At 34.0% G+C, this 14,829-nt stretch overlaps 1 protein-coding gene across 1 annotated transcript in view; it reads right to left on the reverse strand.

The window, feature by feature from the left end:
- The window catches only part of Atg2 (Autophagy-related 2), a 616,887-nt gene that overhangs the window by 418,089 nt on the left and 183,969 nt on the right, over window positions 1–14,829 (reverse strand). The window contains exon 15 of the mRNA XM_090407292.1: window positions 12,302–12,381. Within this exon, the coding sequence (XP_090263418.1) occupies window positions 12,302–12,381 (80 nt within the window). The remainder of the gene's footprint in view (window positions 1–12,301; window positions 12,382–14,829) is intronic.

The following is a 14,829-nucleotide window of genomic DNA, read 5'->3' on the forward strand; positions in this document are numbered from 1 at the left end:
TTCTAAAGCATATTCACCACAGTAAAATATTCAACTATTCCTGTTGGCCCTTGGAGTTTGTTATGGCAGTGAAATATATTATACAGATAACAAGAAAATCTGCAGTGATTTCACAACTGAAACCCTCACTATCTTCATTACAAGGTTCTGCCTTCAATCATGAAACTTAATAATCAGCAAGAGGAAATCTTCTCTGCTTCACTTTTCACTTCCTTTTCTCCTTCACTGTTCAAGCAAAGAATTGCATACTGAAGAATTTTTAAGATTGAACTAAATAATGGATTGTCTATATTCTGAGAGTTTCATTTATAATCATTATGTTAAAGATTGTTTTGCCCCCTTTATTTTCTTTAGTTTTTGCATTCTTCTAAAAGAATACATTTTGAATGGTTTAAACATTCGAACATTGAACCCCCCTCCCAGTCCATGTCTCACATTCATACAAGATAACCAGATGTAACATTTACAGACACAATACTAGATCTTTAGTTATAAATTTCTCTTAAAACTGAATTAAAATATATGATTTTCATACTAAGTACATAACGGAGATCTTACCATCTCTAATGTTTTCTTTGTTTGTTTGATCAAGGGTAACATAAATTCACACTCCACACTAATAAGAGACTTCTGTGGCTTTATTTCTAAGAGTTATGTTGCTGCTACATATCTGATGAGATTTTTATATTTTTTAATCCCTCTCCCCAAATTGATGTTTAGCTCCATTTCCTCATTGTGTTCATTTATTAAGTTTGATTAATTCTGATAATGTGTTCGATTACAGACCAAGAGAGGATTGCAACAGCATGTTTTTAGTGTTCCATTTATTATGTTATCACCTTCCATATTTCTGAGCACATATCATCTCTGAGAAGATATAAAATAATGGTAGTGATAAGTCCTGGCCAACAGCAATCTTTATTCACATTCATTTGGATAGAGTGTCATCTATATCCGGAGATATTAATACATAAATGAATCAGCAAAGTTTAACAAGTGTGTGCTAAGGCTTAACTGCTGGGAGGACATCACGTTGGAGGTTTAATGGAGTATGGAACAGCCTCAAGGAATCCTTCCTTCAAGCCAATATAAAAGTTAAAATAGTTAAGATATGAATTTAAAGGATAAAACTGAATTTGATATGATTTAAACATGAATATAGAGCTAAGAACATTCTTTCAAACTCTTGAACTTCTGTCAACCATTTTCTAATGGTAAGAGAAAGTGATTTACTGAAACAATGTAGAATATCATACAGATACAAACAAGATTGTAAAGTTCAATATAAAGAAAATATGTATAAAGGTCAAATTCAATAATAATATTTGAAATGTTAATTTGGATGAGATGAATATTTTCCATTTAAACAACAACAATAAATGACTTTTTTAGGGGTGTGCCAAATATTTGGTTTTGCTTTGATATTCAGCTGATTCTGCATGTTTTTCATATATTCAGTCAGCCAAAGCACAAAAATTCCTGTTACGTATGTTATAATAAATCCAAATGATCAGGTTTGTGGCAAACCAAAAGCCTTCTTCTTATCTTGTACAACTGTTCAAATAGAAAGGATGCTGTGGCTAAAGAGTAAACTTATTCTGCAGCATAATTTCTAAGAAAATTTCTTTCAGCACTAGCTACATAAAATTTCTGTCAGCACTGTATTCCTTGAAAGAGTTTATTTCAGAAGTTGGAAATATTTATGAAGAAACCAGATGCTACTCCAAAAATATTGAAAATTAATTTTCCTACATCATAATTTATAGCAAATTCATTTTGATTATTAAATCTATAATTATTGGCGATATTTCCCAATTTAAAATAAGTTCCATTCATATTTTTTGTTATTTGAAGAAACAAGTACAGCACATAAATTCTGATTTATGTGCTGTACTGTTTTTTTAAATACAATGTTCTGTATGAAATTAAATGATAATTTATTATATTGAAATGGAGGAGATATTATGGATCCATCTATTTGGTAGCCAAATGTAGAAAGAATGTGAAGTTTTGAAAATTTACCAGTGAGTTTATGAGAACAAAATCAGAATCAGTTGCCTTGACTTACATTATATAAATAACATGAACTCTGCCCACAATCCATGAATCCACATTTTGTTAATGCATCAAGTTTTGCTTGAAACGCCAGACTTCTAACTGACCAAGTTCAAAAAAATTTGAGGTACAGTGTGGTGGTTGCTCTCCAAAAACTCTGAGTGAATCTACAAGATCACTAAATCTTACTGAGTAACCTAAAATCACCATTGAACTCATTAAATTCTCATTGGTGGCTCCATTAAGTGACAAAAAAAAAAAAAAAAAAAACATTCAACACTGTATCTAATCTATTTCATAGCAAAAGATGAAACAAATGAAAGTAAGAAATGTAGAAAAATGTTCTTACTTTCGAATATTTACTAGAAAGAAAGCTTATGAGAAGGTTATGTTCTTAAAAACTCTCTAGTAAATTTTCAAAACTTTTTAAGTTTCTTTCTATATTTGGCTATAAAATATGAATGGAACAATAATATCCCCCCATTTCAGTATCTTATTTATTTCAAATTGAAGCATTTCAGCTCTATACTTAAAAATTTGATAGCTATCATATTTAGGAAAAGCAAAATTTTGTTTTCTCTTTTTATCAAAGAAGATCTAAAAAAGTTTTCATTTTGGCAATGCAAAATAAGCATAAATAGAAGATATTAAAGATACATGCTTATTTTGTAGTGGAATACATATATATAGTCCATGAAAAAAATGTATACACACTTTAACAGATATCATCTATGGACTTTTTTCGAAGTTGGATCAAATTACGATAGCAATGTGTAGTATGATGTTCTCTCAAAAGATGTTGCTACTCACATGAATGCTAGCATTAACATGTGACTGGTAGAACAGTCAAATAAAATGGCCAAGGCACGATTGTCATTTGAGGAATGCAAGACCATTTTAAAGTGGTATTTCAAATTTGAGAATGTTGTTGAAATTCAACGACAATGGAGGCGTGAGTTTGCAACACAATCTCCCAACACGCCTGACAACTGCATGTATACGTGATAAGTTTAAGATCCATAGTACCATGTGTAATGTGCATGAGGGAAGATCCAGGAGGCCTTGCACAGCAACAAGTCCTGCTTCCTCGGCTATGGTGTTGAAACAGTTTGCACGTTTGCCACATAAGTCTAACACACAATGTGCATGTGAGATAGGAGTTAGCAGCGCAAGCATAAACCGCATTCTTAAAGCATCTAAATAGAAAGTTTACATCCCAAGATTATTACATACAATGAATGAAGACAATCCTGATTGAAGAATGCAGTATTGTGAGTTGTTTCAACACTTGGTAAATGAGGATGAGTTTGTGAGGAAGATGGTTTGGTCTGGTGAAGCACAACTTAAGCTTAATGGAACAGTGAATTAGCATAATTGTGTTTACTGCGCTCAAGAAAATCCAGGTGTTCATGTGGACAAGGCAGTTAATTTACCAGGGCTCAATGTCTGGTGTGGATTGTCATCTAGGGGTTTAATAGAACTGTTCTTCTTTGAAAGTACTGTTACTGGTCAAGTGTACCTAGACATGCTATGCACATCCATTTTACCTGTCATTCATGCACTTTATGGGAATGAACAATTTCTCTTCCAACAAGATGGCACATTCCTGCACCACCACACTACCATTGAGACATGAGAGCTTACCTCGATGAGAGTTTGCAGGGACAACGGATAGGGTGAAGAGGTGCAATTGAGTCCCCTCCATGTTCTGATTTAACACCCTTGGACTTCTACCTATAAGGGACTCTCAAGGATGTAGTGTATCATAGAAAACCAGCTACACTGGTGGCCCTTTGGAAAGAAATTGAAACAGCATGCACAGCAATCCCACTAGACACTTTGGCTAACGTTGTCCAAGCAGTAGTTCGCCATAATAATAAGTGTCTGGATGCTAACGGTAACCACTTTGAGCACCTCGTGTAATTGTAGAAGTCAAAGATAACTTGTATTCATCCCTTGATGTCTGTATAAATTTGGCATTACAATTTTTATACAGGTTTTTCTTTTGCTGAAGTGTGTATATATTTTTTGACAGGCTCTGTAGAGAGAGAGAGAGAGAGAGAGAAACTTGGAGAGTTTCAATAAAGAGAGAGCTTATGAGAATACAGTTCTCAGCATCAGAGTTGACTTAGCTTGCACTATCAAAGAAACTTTCCAAATTTTTAAATAGTGCATGAAATATGAATACATCTGTTTATTTTACAATGCTGAAATGAATATATTTATCTCTTCTTTGATAATTACTCTTAAGCACCAACTGCTGTTCATTTATGAAAAATACAATTCTCAGAAACAAAATTGTTGCAGTATTGAATGAGAATTTTTATAATTTTAGGTTTCTGTGTGATCTCCAATAAGAACCAATGTTGACAAACAACAGTTCGAAAAAGTTGTCAGACCATTGAAATCTTAATCAGAAGAACAAATAAAAGTCTAATGTACACACACCTTGGCAGCATGCATCTTTTTAGTAGTGTAAACTAAAGCAATTACGATGCCAAAGATTGTATTCTCATAAGCTCTCTGGTTAGTTTTTGAAACTTTCAGTTTCTATACACACACACACACACACACACACACACACACACACACACACACACACACACACTTATTTATTCATGTAGTTACATGATTAGGGGAAGTATTACTGCACACGTTTTTTAATCTTTCTTCATTCTGCAATTTGGCCAAAGTGTTGAATATTCAGCCTAAACATAATTAAATTTTAAACATTGTGAATTAAACTTTATAAACAAATGTTTTGAACCATTTCTATTGTTATATAAAATACTGTTGACTTTATCACTTGAATTTAAGAACAAAAACTTGATTCAAATGACCTAGTTTTGACATCAACTCTCTCTCTCTCCATCAGTGGTCCTCTTAATGACACTCTTGATCTTCAGTCTTCTAAATTCCCACCAAACACTGTGGAACTGTTTAAGTTCATAGTGAATTCTGTATATTTTAGTTGAAATGGCAAACTCTACAGAGAAATCGAAATAATTCCAATGGGTTCCCCACTATCTCTAACTTTTATTTAGAACATTTAGAAGAAACAATATCTGCTGAAGATCCAAACTTTCTCTCTGAATCTGATATATGGATATTATTTTTTACCATATCAAAGAACTTATGAAGTAACAAGTGAATAATTTGCACCATAGGGTAACTTCACCTCTGGCTGAAGGAAAAAAGAATCAAACAAATCTTTATCCTTTCTTCATAAAACAAGAAGAAAATGGTTCACTTCTCCACTTTGATATATTACAAACCTACTTTCTCTGGCTATTATATCTATCAAACACTAGCGCACCATCAATTGTAGAAATACCATATTATCAAAGTATTACTCTCAGGAGCCACATATTCTATTCTTCAAAGCAAGATATAGTCTTTTAAGGAATATGGACTGGCGAACAAAGCTTGTGATCTAATGTCCAATCCTAACCCTCTCATGGTGCACCATTGACTAGGTATCTACAAGGATATTGAATGAAGAAGGATGGGCTGACATAGGATTTAGCCAACCAAACTGTATTCTTATTATCTTTAACAAAAAGAATGTGACGGTACAACATGATAGAATTTCATGCTCAATAGGGCATTTTTCATTAGAGAACCAGTTCATTTCAATAGCTAACTGAAAAGTCAGCTATTGAAATGAACCTAAACTTAACATCAGAAAAAGAAAGAGAACAACTAGCAGAAGAACTGGATAAATACCAGATTGACATAATAGGTATTATAGAAACAAAGACAAAAACAGATGAGATTCTTCTAAGCAACAAATACAAGATGTTATATTCAGGCAAGAAATGGGAAAAGAAGGAATAGCTATAGTATTCAACACAAAATATGAGGATAATCTTCAATGGCAGGCAATATCAAGTAGTAATATGAGCAAATATCAGAATGGAGAACTGAACAATGCAGCATATTTGTGCCTATGGTCTAACAGAAGGTTCATCAAGGAAAAAGTAGAAGAGCTTTTCAAGTCATTAGAGAAGGCAGCTGTTACAAAGAAAAAATAAATGTTGATCCTTGTTGGAGATGTAAACAGCAGAGCTGGAAATGACTACCAGACATATGGAAATGTTTTGGTAAAATTGGGAGAAAAGAGCAAAACTAATAACAATAATGCTAAGTATCTTGCTGGATTTCTGTTCAGGACATGGACTTAGTCATTGCTAACACCATGTTCCAACATAAAGATGTACACAAATTCACATGGGAGAAGAAATAAGAAAAGTCACACTGACTAAGTTACTGTTGATTGTGATACTGCCATTCAGAATACAAGAGTATGTAAAGGTATTGAAATAGAAAATGATCACCGTTCAGCCTGTACACCCCTTGAGGGTACATGGCAGGAATTTGATGATGATGATGATGCTAATTACATAGCATTTTCCTGATCATATCTTGTACCTCCTTTGTAATTATTTTCCTTACATTTTTTATTTTTTATTTTAAAGTATTTTCCCTGGATCCTGCTAAGAACTGACCTTATTAAATCAAAAGCATCAAGTCTCTTTGCAACCTTGAAAGAAAGGGCTATCAATGATGGAAAAGAAGAATTCCACGTTAGTGCTAGGTGGCTTGAGAAATAGCCTACATAAATGTTCTAATCACAGGTGAAGCTGCAAGTGCTGATAAGGAGGGGGCTGCAAATTATCCAGAGATTTGAAGAAAATTTGAAGAAGGGGGCTATTTTGATCAACAAATATTTAATGCCTTCCAAGACTTTTCTGGCTAAATCAGAGAAATCTCAGCCTGGTTATAAAGTTGAATGAAATTACTGCTAGCAATATGTGATCGTTTTGAAAGCACATTCTTCCACATTGTGCAAATGATTTTAAAGGCTTTTCAAATGAATCTAAGTTAATTAAATCTCATTCTGAGAAACTGAGTGATTCCGACCTGCTAAATTTAGATGCACAGTGGGAAGATCCTGAAGAATGTGAAGAAAATTTAATTACTGACAAGCCCAAAGAAATTTCACAGAAACAAATTTAAATTATTTTTCGTGCAACAGAAACTTTTAAGTAGCAATGCTTAGACTGGCCCTTGTGAAGAGAGAAGCAGGAAAATTTGCAGAAGAGGTAGTTGTATGAAAAAAAAGAAACAGAATGCCCATCAGAATAATAGATTTATATTTTGAATATGTTTTATTGTCTTTCAGCTTCATAGTTTTCCTTTAACTAGACCCTGAGACATGCCCTAATTCTTTTATTAAAAAATCAAGGGTAAAAAAAGAAATTTGAGGGACGAATTATACTTTTTTCCATAGGTTATTATACTCGATTAGTGAGCTTTCTAGTAATGCGCCTGTTTTAAAGAACGCATTACGTGCACTAATCGAGGGATTGCTGTATTTCAATAAGAAATCTACATTACGAAGAAAACCTTTTCTCTATGGCTACAACTCAAGAATTCTAGGCAAAGTTATTAAACATTTTTATTCCGATTCTGCAAGAAGAGATGACTTCCATAAGACATCTATTCCTTGTATTCAAGGAACTTATGAGCTTGTTGCAACATGCTAAACAAATTCCATCTTTCAGTCACATACAAACCCATCAACCAAATCAAGTGCCTTTTATCTTCTTCAAAAGATAAAATACAACCATTATTGCTACCTGATATCTGCCAAATTCCTTGTAACTGCAGCTTATCCAATTTTGATCAAACTAGCCACTCATCACAAAATGAACATCATCCTGTATATGGAAGCAAATAAGCATGATAAATCTGGCTTTGCAGAACAATGAATTGATAACACTAGACATAGAATCCTTGGGGATAATGCAGGGCTTCTACACAGAACTACAGGTAACCCTCATATAACGTGGATGTTAGGTTCCATAGAAATACCACATTATATAAATAGTGGTATGCAAGACTTAGATCACATATACAAAAAAAAAATCGTTTTTTTCTAATTATATAAACAACGATGCAGATGACACCGTGCTAATTGCAGATAACATTATGGATCTCCAAAAACTCGTTGACAGAGTATACATAGAAAGCCAAAGAATAGGAATAAATATAAACATCAACAAGACAAAACACATGATCATCAGCAAACATCCAGCCTCATCAATGAAACTGACACTCAATGGGAAAAATATTGATCAAGTGTCAAGATATAAATATCTGGGTTGCTGGCTTAATGAACGGTGGGATCCAGAAATAGATATAAAGACAAGGATTGAAGTTGCACAGCAGTCCTTCATGAAAATGAGAACACTATTCTGCAATAAAGACTTAAACATGGAAGTCAGATGCCGAATGCTGAAATGCTACGTGTGGTCTATTCTGCTCTATGGAGTTGAAACATGGACATTGAAGGCGACAACCATCAAGAAAATCGAAGCCTTTGAGATGTGGCTATACAGAAGAATGCTAAAGATATCATGGACAGAAAAAATTACCAATGAAGATGTCTTAAAATCCATTGGCAAAGCTAAACATCTTGTACAAATAATCAAGAAACGAAAAACATCATATCTTGGCCACATCACGAGAAACAGCAAATACCAACTTCTACAAACTATTTTGGTAGGAAGAATTGATGGCAAAGGAACTAGAGAAAGAAAAAGAATATCATGGTTTGACAACATCAAGATGTGGACAGGAAAGAGCAGTGCACAACTGCTCAGATTAGCACAAGAGCGCAGTTTGTTCGCCAAGATGGTCGCTGACCTTCGATAGAAGATAGCACAATAAGAAGAAGAAGAATAAACAACAATGACATATCCAACAAAAAATATTTTTATTTCATTCAGGTAATTCACATAAGTTAAGGAAACATAAACTATGAAACAAATACATATATAAACTTATAAAAATTACAAATTGTATGCAATCTTCATTGCGCATAATGCACAAATGTTTCAAGCAAAATAAAATAAAGTGTATGTTTTAATCGTCATCACTGTCTTCAAAACTAACATTTCAAAGATGTTCTTTCTTTATTTATGAGTAGCTGGATGCCGTCATCACTTGAAATCTGTTGGACATCATTTGTATAATTCTCACTGCATTTGGCTGGTTTAGTTATCAAGAAGTCAGTAATAAGACCTTGCTTACCACTGTGCTGCAATTTTTTATTAAGTTCATAATATGGAGCTAAACAAATATCCAATTGTCTCATGAATTTTCTGGAGCACTCCATTGAGGTATCATTATTCATAAAATAACTTCCTAACTTTCTTGCCAAGTCCAATCCTTCTACTAATTTTTTTAAACTGAATTTTTAATGGATTCATCACAATCAGAATCTTTGGCAGAATTTTCCCTGCCATTTGGTTCAACGTCATCTATTAATTGTACCAGTTCCTCCTCATTTAAATCTATTTCCCCATCAATTAATTCACTAATTTCGTTTTCAACCATATCGCAAAAGTCCTCTAAGTGTCCATTACTATAAAAATAAATTTTTACATAAAAAAAAAACATTGCATACTGTATGTAACTCACCAGAAAATAAAGTGCTCAGCTTGAGATTACCACACTTATGATTTTTAATGTGCTTTCCAGGCAGAAATGAAGACAATTTTCAACAATAAACACTTTATATGATAAAGGGTATTTACTCTAATATAATTCTCTACTTATAACTACATGCATGGTACGGGCAGATGCAAATTTAACAAAGGTAAAATTTGATTTATTAAGTCACGCGATGAAAAATATATAAAAAGATAAAGGGTTATACAATTTGTAGATAGTGTTATGTCGAAACCGTGTTGTATAAGTACTGTAGAACAATGGTTACTACAATTTGTAGACCATGCTATATAGAAACCGCATTGCATAAGTACTACATTATATGAGGGTTACCTGTACTAAAAATGTAAATGTGTTTACAAATAAATACAAAATTAATGACGGAAAACTCATGTAAAAAAATTTTTTAATAGTATAATTTTCGCCTGTGTGTCACAGGCATCTTCAGTACATTTTAAGCTCAAATTAAACAATAACTGACAATTTCAAAAAGTGCCACCTAAGTAGCTAGTGTAAGATAACTAAAAAAATCAATAAAATTTCCTAAAAAAAAAAAAAACTATATATACAATAAAAAGTTAGGAAAGATTAGCTGATTTGTAAAGTACTATTTCCCATAGAGGGGATAAACGTAAACTATCGGATCTGTTTAGGTTAGGAGAGTGGAGTAAAGTTTCACATTTCTTTATAAAGCTGTTCTATGAGGAACCGACTTTTGTGAAGGACTCTTGTCTTTTTCCAATGAACTCTATGTCTGGTTAAGATAGCATGTTCTGCAAGTCCAGAATGTTCAGGTTTAAGATACTGTATATAAGACTGGTGCTCTTCCAGTCGAATAGAGGCAGATCTTCCTGTTTGTCTGAAATAAGATAATCCACAAGAGCAAGGAATCTGGTAGACACCTGGATAATTAAGATGTGGAAGCTTGCCCTTAGGAGAAATGAGAAAGGTGGAGATTTTTCTGACCAGTCGAAAGGCAACAAAAATATTCAGTGGTTTTAAAACTTTTGCTATACGTTCACTAATGCCATGTACATAAGGGATAGGAATGCATGTTATTTCTTCTGTATTTGAAGAGGAAGACAATTAAAACTACTCAAAGCACTTTTGATGAAGGAATTCTTGTATCCATTAGATAGAAAGGAAGAAGTAATATATTGCAGTTCTTTCTGTAATAGATCATCTGAAGAACAAAAGGAGTGGGCTCGATGAACCAGTGTTTTAATAGTTCCTGTCTTTTGACTGAGATGGTGATGAGATTCTGCATGGATATAATGGCCAGCATGAGTCTTCTTTCTATAGATTGAGGTAGGTTACCATCTGGTTGGCAAAGAATTAGAAGATCAAAAAAGGCTAACTGTTTATTTGATTATATTTCTAGGGTAAACTGGATTCTTGGATGAAGTGCATTTAACTTAGTGAGAAACTGTTGAAGTTCATCAGAAGAGCCATTCCAAATAGCAAAAATGTCATCGACATATCTGAACCAATGAGTAGGTCTGGGAGAAATGTTGTCAAAGATATGTTTTTTCAAAATGTTCCATAAAGAAGTTGGAGATAGCAGGAGAAAGAGGATTGCCCATTGCTGTTCCTTCAATTTGTTGATACAACTTATTTTTAAAGGAAAAATAGCCAGAATGTATTACAAAATCAAATATTTTTACAATGTCTGATGGAAATTCCTGTTGCAGTAATTCAATACTTTCAGATAAAGGAACATTTGTAAATAAAAAAACAACAGCTAAACTGATCATGATATCAGAAACATCCAAATGAAGATCTGAAATTTTATTTTTGAAATCTTAAGTATTTTTTATATAAGTATCAGTTCTTCTAGTTGAGGAACCATGGTCAAGAATGAATTAAGTTCATAAGTCGAGGTACACTGTATGGCAGGAGAAAGAACACTGATTAGATCATGATATAATGGATGGATGTAGTCAGAACACTGTTACATATATAAAAAAAAAAGTAAGATAAAATAGTAAGAGTACATCAAATTAGAGATCAATCTGGAACAAAATTTTCATATCTAAAATTTTAACTAATTATCAGCTGAAGTAGGCAAATAATATCTTAATTCCAAAATATTTTAATTCAATTAATGTCTCATTTATTTAATAAACATTAACAGAAGTGATTTATCATTGATTTGTTAATGATTAATTATTATTGATCTAGTTAAGATTTAAATATAAACATTTTTGTATATATAAAGAAATATTTCCCTGATGACATTTGCATATCTCAATAAATATCTGTTTCAATAATACAGAAAAATTTCCATTTGGAAATGCTATGGAAGCCCTTGCTGAGTGGGAGCAGTGTTTGCACTCCTCAGCGCTAAACTGCCCCAAGAAAGAGTGCTACAAGTTCGATTTTAGTAGCCGATTAGAGGCCTAGAGGAATTTTTTTGCCGGCTTGGTTGGCCAAGTAATCAGCATATCCACTATCCAGCCAAAAGGCTACAGGTATGAATCCCACCATGGGCATGGATGTTTGTGGTTGTCTGTGAAAATACTACTGGCGATGGTCGGCAGTAGATGGTGTTGGTGTAGATAATGACGATGATTGCGATTGGTGGAGACGAAGAGTTGTAGAGCAGGTGCCCTCCCTCGATGAGTCTTTGGACTCCATGGAGGTGTTACATAATAATAATAATAATATGTTATTTTAAAATGTTCTTTATAAAGAATATCCTCCAATAAAATCATAATATACTGCTTACCTAAGACCTAAAACGGCAAATGGACTTCCAACATATATTGTAGTTTTGTGCAATGGTTCCACGGGGTGTTCATCAGTACTCTAAAAACAAATTTCTCTGATAAAAATATGTAATAACATACTATTAATATATATACAAAGTGCATCCAGAAAGTAAGATCTAGTCAAGAATTAAAAAAAAAAAATAAAAACTGGTACTGGTAGAGAAGAGAAAAAAAAAAACATTTTATTATATGCTAAAATACTTACATATATACTTTATTTTTCCATAGTTGCCATTGACTTCCAGGCATTTTTAGTATCATTGAACCAGCTTCTTCATACCCACTTCAAAAAAGTCTGCCACCAGTGAGTAAAACCAATGAATCATGCTATTCTCCAGTTCCTCATCTTCTTCTTCAAAGCACTGAGATGGAAGCCACTACTTCATATGCAGGAACAAGATGAGAGGTACTCACAAAAGTTCCCACCCAAACTTCTGAATTTGCTAGACAGTTTGAGCTGCACTATGAACTCACATGTTGTTATGCAAAACCATGATCCCTGATGATAGCATTCCTCGTCTTTTGTTCTGAATTACTCATCTGAGATTCTTCGGTGTTTCACAAGATGCATCAGCATTAAACTGTGATTCCTTGCTGAATAAATCGACAAGCAAGATCCCTTTTTGGCCCCAGAAGAGCAGCCAACAATTTTTTGACTGGCAGTGTCTGTTTGAATTTTTCTGCTCTCAAAGATGATGAATGCTGCCACTGTATTGATTGTTGTTTTGAACTGGCATTTGTGTATCGAATCCACATTGTGTCACCAGTCACAATACGAGAAAAACAAGTTCATCCCATTCCTTTTTGTAATAACACTTCAAAAATTTTTGACTGTTAATATTTGAGCAAAAATTCCACTCACTGCTGTTTATGCATAGTCAGTATTTTTGGGACCCATATGACACACAATTTCTTATATCCCAGCTTTTCTGTCACAATTTCATGAATAAAACTTCCATCTGTCAAAATATCTATTAGTAAAAATTGTACCTCTAATAACATTTTATAGGCATGTTTTAGTAATGAATTAAATGAGTAAAGTTTTGTATAAAGATGCCAATCAAAGCATTTTTGCTGATTAGTTGAAAATTAGTTAATTCCTTGAAAAGTAAAAATTTAAAAAAACTAAACTGTTTCTGTAATGAGTGCAGAAATTCATCTATCTTCTTATTACTCTGATATATTTATTACAGAATGATTTGTGCAGACATTACAGAAACAGTTTAATTTTTTTTTTTTTTATTTCCTTCACCTATTTATTATTACTATTATTACGGGCAACTCCAGGGAGTCATTGGACTCATCGAGGGAGGCCCCAAATCATATTCATCACAACTATTTGACATTCATACAGTATCTATCATACCTCGCCTTAAACTCATTCACTGTCACAGCATCCACCACAGACTCAGGGAGCGCATTCCACTCATTCACTACTCTAAAAGTAAAGAACCCAGCTCTAACACCTTTACTAACCACACTTTTGCCCAGTTTCCATGGATGTCCCCTAGTCCTCCCACAACCAGCTCTGTTCTCAAAAATATCTTCTGAATTAATTTTATAGAAACCCTTCAGTAATTTGAATGTCTCAATCATATCTCCCCTCCTCCGCCTATCAACCAATTTTTGCAACCCACAAATCCTCAACCTGTTCTCATACGGTTCATTCCACAGACCTGCTATCATCTTGGTCACTCGCCTCTGGATCCTCTCCACCTCCTCCCCATCAAGAAGAAACCTAGGTGACCAAATCTGAGCACAGTAGTCTAGATGGGGTCTTATCAGGGCTCGATACAGAGGAACAATAACCTGCTTGTCTCTGCTTGTCATCGTATTCTTCAGCAACCAAGTGATTTGATGAGCTGTTTTGGTCACTTTTGCAATGTGTCCCCTAAATTTCAATTCCTTATCTACCAACACTCCTAAATCTCGTGCCTCATCAATTTCCTGGAGCACGGTTCCACCAATGCAGTAAACTGCCGCCAATCTTTTCACCCCAAAATGCATAACCTTACATTTTGCCACATTAAACTGACATCCATTCTCCTTAGCCCAGACCTCCAATCTATCCAAATCATCCTGCAAAATTTTGACGTCATCTGCATTCACTATTGCACTACCCAACTTCGCATCATCCGCAAACAAATGAACTGTTCCTCTCAGATCATTTCCTATATCATTTATGAACAAATTAAACAGCAGTGGTCCAAGAACAGATCCTTGTGGCACACCACTAGTCACAGGCCGTCTTGTGGACTCTACTCCCGAGTAAACCACTCTCTGATATCTCTCCGTCAACCACCCTCCTATCCATCTCACCAATCCTATGTCCATTCCCATATGCTGCAATTTACTGATTAGAATTCCATGTGGAATCCTGTCAAAGGCCTTGGCAAGGTCCAGTAGAATCACCGTAAACCCATTACCCTTATCCAGTTCAGCCGTCACTGTGTTATAATACGTGAGCAAGTTACTGAGGCATGAC

The sequence above is a fragment of the Typopeltis vanoorti genome, chromosome 17 (assembly GCF_054136105.1).
Source record: "Typopeltis vanoorti isolate ZY-2024b chromosome 17, IOZ_Tvanoo_1.0, whole genome shotgun sequence".
NCBI classification, from domain to species: Eukaryota; Metazoa; Arthropoda; class Arachnida; order Uropygi; family Thelyphonidae; genus Typopeltis; species Typopeltis vanoorti.